This window comes from Atta colombica, unplaced genomic scaffold (assembly GCF_001594045.1).
Source record: "Atta colombica isolate Treedump-2 unplaced genomic scaffold, Acol1.0 scaffold160, whole genome shotgun sequence".
Lineage (NCBI taxonomy): Eukaryota > Metazoa > Arthropoda > Insecta > Hymenoptera > Formicidae > Atta > Atta colombica.
Window position 1 is genome coordinate 509,839 of NW_017259251.1, and position 4,660 is coordinate 514,498.

At 34.9% G+C, this 4,660-nt stretch overlaps 2 protein-coding genes across 2 annotated transcripts in view; one reads left to right on the top strand and one right to left on the bottom strand.

Moving 5' to 3' along the window:
• The window catches only part of LOC108685801, a 23,205-nt gene that overhangs the window by 16,065 nt on the left and 2,480 nt on the right, over positions 1–4,660 (bottom strand). The window contains exons 2-7 of the mRNA XM_018190769.1: positions 4,166–4,330; positions 2,882–3,067; positions 1,541–1,717; positions 964–1,129; positions 250–361; positions 61–178 (exon numbers count right to left, since the gene is read on the bottom strand). Coding sequence (XP_018046258.1) covers positions 61–178; positions 250–361; positions 964–1,129; positions 1,541–1,717; positions 2,882–3,067; positions 4,166–4,330 — 924 coding nt within the window. The remainder of the gene's footprint in view (positions 1–60; positions 179–249; positions 362–963; positions 1,130–1,540; positions 1,718–2,881; positions 3,068–4,165; positions 4,331–4,660) is intronic.
• The window catches only part of LOC108685844 (carbohydrate sulfotransferase 8-like), a 6,385-nt gene continuing 5,932 nt past the window's right edge, over positions 4,208–4,660 (top strand). The window contains exon 1 of the mRNA XM_018190837.1: positions 4,208–4,503. The gene's annotated coding sequence lies outside the window, so the exon portion shown is untranslated. The remainder of the gene's footprint in view (positions 4,504–4,660) is intronic.

Below are 4,660 nucleotides of genomic sequence, written 5' to 3' on the forward strand. Positions count from 1 at the left end.
AGAATACACGCTCGTATAAGAAGCAAGAAAAGAAAATAGAAAGTATGCGTTCCAACTTACATTAGTTTGCAACTGCCAGGCCGTTGATTGCTCAGTCTTGGATTGTAGTCCGACACCTAAGGCAACGAGATTGGGTCTCTCTATCCACGGACTCTCGCGGTTATTTAGAAAATCGTTTCTAAAATGACACGACATTTCAGGCAATTTTAGGTAAATTCCGAACTTTCTCGAATAATCACGTGAAATTACCTGGATGCTCTCCCCTGTGCCGATCTGGACGTGGCGATAATCTGACCTCTACTACGACCAGTGCCAGGCGAGACTGAACCACTTCCCGCCACGATCCAATCAACATCAGGGCCTGAGAAATTGACGTCTCGTAAAAATCAAAGACGCATGTTAAATAAATATAAATATGTATAATTAAGGATTTTTAATCATACAAAAATTTTCAACTACACTTGCGTCGTATTCAAAACGATATAATATAAATATACGCCCGTTTAGAGAAAAAAGAAAAATTATAATATGTGCAATTAAGAAAATAAATTTTATGATACACATACGGATAATCATGTAATATCCAACTTTACGTTTTACATTAAATGTCACGCGATGTGATGTCGTGATTTCAAACGTTTATTAGAAATCTAACTGCGTGATTTCTTTTATGCAGTTATAAAAGAAAAATTAACTTATTGACTACGCTCTGTGATATTATTACGTTACATTTTATATTACAATATCTTCTAATCATATAAAATCTCTTTGTTTTATAAAACTTCATTCAACTTCACTAGAATAAATAACGATACAGCAAAGTTTACTATTGTAACAACGCAATTATCGTACAATAAAGTTTCTTTTTTAGAGTACCGCCGTCAATGAAACTTGTACTTTGTCGTAAGATTTTATCTGTGCGGGTGCATTATGCTTTGCTTGTTTATTCCTGGTTGTTATTACCAGTAGCGATCTGAACAGTCGGTGAAATTTGCAAGCCGTACACCACGAGACCATCGGCCGATACTAGGGGTAGCGATTTCCTAGCAAGACGTGCTCTGATGGCGGCCAGCATCGCCTCGGCGTCGGGATTTCCCTCACCCGCCCGTCTTCCCGCTTGAATGACTTCCTACAAACGAACGAGGTGTTTGTTCAATGCTTAAGATTAATGGGCTTCCTACAATAAGTCATTACTAAGTTTTAAGTCTTAAGCCGTAAAAAATTGATTAATCACTCTGATTGAATGTTGAATGTGAAAAGAATAATCATCTGTATGAGATTGATTAATTTCTTACGGTTTAAGACTAGGTAATGGCTTATTATAGAAAGTCCATGAAGGCTATGTCACATAAAAAATTTAAGCAGTAAGAAAAACATAAGTAGTACCTAAATGAATCAATATTTTGAATTAATGAATTTGTTATTACTTACGTCTTTATACCGATTGACCGATTCGTTTAGCTACTGCTTACGTCTTATTGCCGTATATTTTTCTGTGTGCCATGGACTTAACATTCAAATCTAATAAGATAGTTTTTACCTCAGAATCGTAGATCTGTCCTAAAACAGCCAAAGTGTCGAGCGCAGCCTGACGTACTCTGCGTCGCCGATCTGCGACCATCGCCGCCACTCGGCTGGCCACGATTTCCAGCTTGAACTCGGTGCTGGGAAACGTCACTAGCGAGAAGATCAGCAACTGCAATGCGTTCTCTCTTGTCTGCGTAAAAGCAACAAATTTAATGTCAAAATGACACGAATTAAATTACTTAAAAACTTTTTAGAGTGAATCTGTTTAGAGTGCAACTTTTGGGTAGAGTTCCGAAAAAAATTCTTCGATTTTATTGTCGATTGGTATAATACTGTATTGGTATAATACTGTATTTTGGTGCGCTGATTACCAGGATTGAATAGTGCTAAGTTAAAAAGATAAAAAGTTAAGTTAAAAAGTTAAAAAGTTAATTAATTTTAACTTAACTTAGTTACATTTTAGACTCTTAACTTTTTAACTTCATTTAGTTACATTTTATTAGTAATTAATAACTTTTAATTTGATTTTGTTTATTTGAAGTCAATCCTTAAATACAATGTGAGAGGCTAATGAGTATATAATTTAATAATTTTATATTATATAATCGTGTGAACAAAAATAACCAGAATAAATAAATAAGCTGTAAAAAAGGAAAAATATGAAAAATTAAAAAATTATATAAAATAGTCGAACTTTTTCTTTCTTTTTTTTGGTTGTCCGTTTGAATCAAATTTAACTTTTAACTTTTTAGTTACTTTTTTTATTAACTTAACTTTTAATTAATTTTATTATGGATTAACTTGTATTTTAATTAAATTTTCAAGGCTGTTAACTTTAACTTAATTTAATTAAAAAAAAAGTTAACTTATCCAGTCTTGTTGATTACAAATATGATCATTAAAATTACCGATAAGATCATTTGCTGCGCAATCTAGCTAAGCGATAGATAGAACGTACAATTTCTTTACGATTTTTCACGCGAAGTGACTCCCACCTCACCTCCCCCCCTTCTTAGGAGCGCAACTGTCATGTGAAGTGACTCCCATCCCACCACCCCCCTGCTTAGGAGCACGACTTCCACGCGAAGCGACTCCCACCCCATCCCTACTTAGGGTCGCACGACTTTTTACGTGAAAAAAATGTGAAAAAAAATCGTTTTTTTAAATATTTAACCTTGAAAATGACCAATTTTCATTATTATATTCGTAATCAGGATATCAAAATACAATATTATGTCAATCGACAAGAAAATTGGGGGATTCACCTTTTCGGAACTCTATCCAAACTCTTTTTCAATATTGACTCAATTTTCACTTTTTAAAGTGATTCCACCCCAAAGAATTTAGAGAGTACCTTAGTGTTTCTGGCGCTCAGACAATGTGGCTGCAGTAATTGTTCCAAGAGCAGGCTAGGCTTGAGCCGTAACATCGCGATTCGAGCGAGCTGCGCCGCGGATGGACCACCTTGTCTAGCCAGGCCCCAAGCCAGCTGCGGCAATTTCTTTCTTAATGCATCCTCCGAGACACCGGCGACCACAACCTGAAATATAAAATAGTTTCTAAGAACACATACGAAAGTATAGTTCTAGAAAAGTTTAACAATATGAGCTTTAAAAAAGTTGAACAACAACACGTCATGAACCTTTGGTATTATAAAAAAAGTTGCAGAGTATTATTTTCCTTTCGCATCGCGTTAAAAGTGTCTTCTACGCAATTCTCGCACGTGGATATACATGTCATGTAGGTGTCCTTGCTGCTTGCGCTTTAAAACTTGATAACTCGAGTTTAAATGCTTTTAAGGCCGAGAATACAGATATCGATATTGTAAGCTTACAAAAATCTCGTAGTATCAAAACTCTCAGTAAATCTTAAAGAGCTTGAGTAACAATTTCAAATTTTTCAACTAAATTTTAATAAATATTTGTTTGAATAATTCTGAAATAAATATTTACTAAATATAAACATACATTTATTTAATATACAAAAACCATTAATTCATTTAACTATCTTCTTTTTTATTCAGTAAATATTAATTCATTGTAAATGTTACCTTAGCACTATTCCAAGAAATTATTAAAATTTAGTTGAAAAATTTGAAATTAAACTCGGCTTTGAAAGAAACTTTTTAAACATTCGAGGTAAAGTCATTGAAATTTAAAACTGATAGATATCATCCCGTTTTTATCGCGTGGAGTACATATTAACAAGTTTCATAGTGTTATCCGCTGACGACTACCGTCAGCGATGAATTAGCCTAAAGGCGGTATTCATAATCGGATCTTATATTTAAGATCTTAAGTCAGTCTTGAGAGTACTTAAGTACAGTCATGAACCAATCAGAGAACTGCACTAGTTTCTTAAAAACCAATATTCATAGTCAAATCTTATTTCAAGACTTAAGAAGTCATGAACCAATCAGAAAGCTGCATTAGCGTTTTAAGAAATGTCTTAAGACGCTAATGCAGCCTTCTGATTGGTTCGTGACTTCTTAAGACCGTACTTAAGACGATCTTGAACATAAGATCTGACTACCGGCCTAAGACATTACTTAAGACGATCTTAAATATAAGATCTGACTATGAATATCGACTTAAATCTCGGTGTATTTAAGGGCGATTTTGAGGTGCGAGGAGCTCACCTTCGCTACCGCTAAGCCGGCGGCAGCCACGCGGCAGCTCCTTTCACCGCCGAGCACTGCATGCAAGAGCGATCCTAATCGCGACTCTATCGCGATTAGCGCCGAGGACGTCCGCAGAGCTGACGCAACTCTTTCCAGACCTCTGACACGCGCTCGCCAGTCGTCCTGCAAGAGTGACAAGATATCAGACGAAAGAATGATTGAAATTCCTGCGACACGTCATACATCGTAATCGTCAAACAAACCTACGTGATATTTTATCAATTACACTTTGACGTCATCAAATATTTGATTGCAAGGAAAAAAGTTATAGAAAGTTACCTCATTTTAATTGCGTGGTAAGGGAGAAATTTATTTATGTAACATATGAATATTTAAATTTTTATTAGTGTTTTTGTGCGCTTAACATTAGAACGACGATGATATACATTTTGGCTTCATTAATCATCAATTCTTTTCTCTTTTGTATTAAATATACAATACAAAATATTAAAA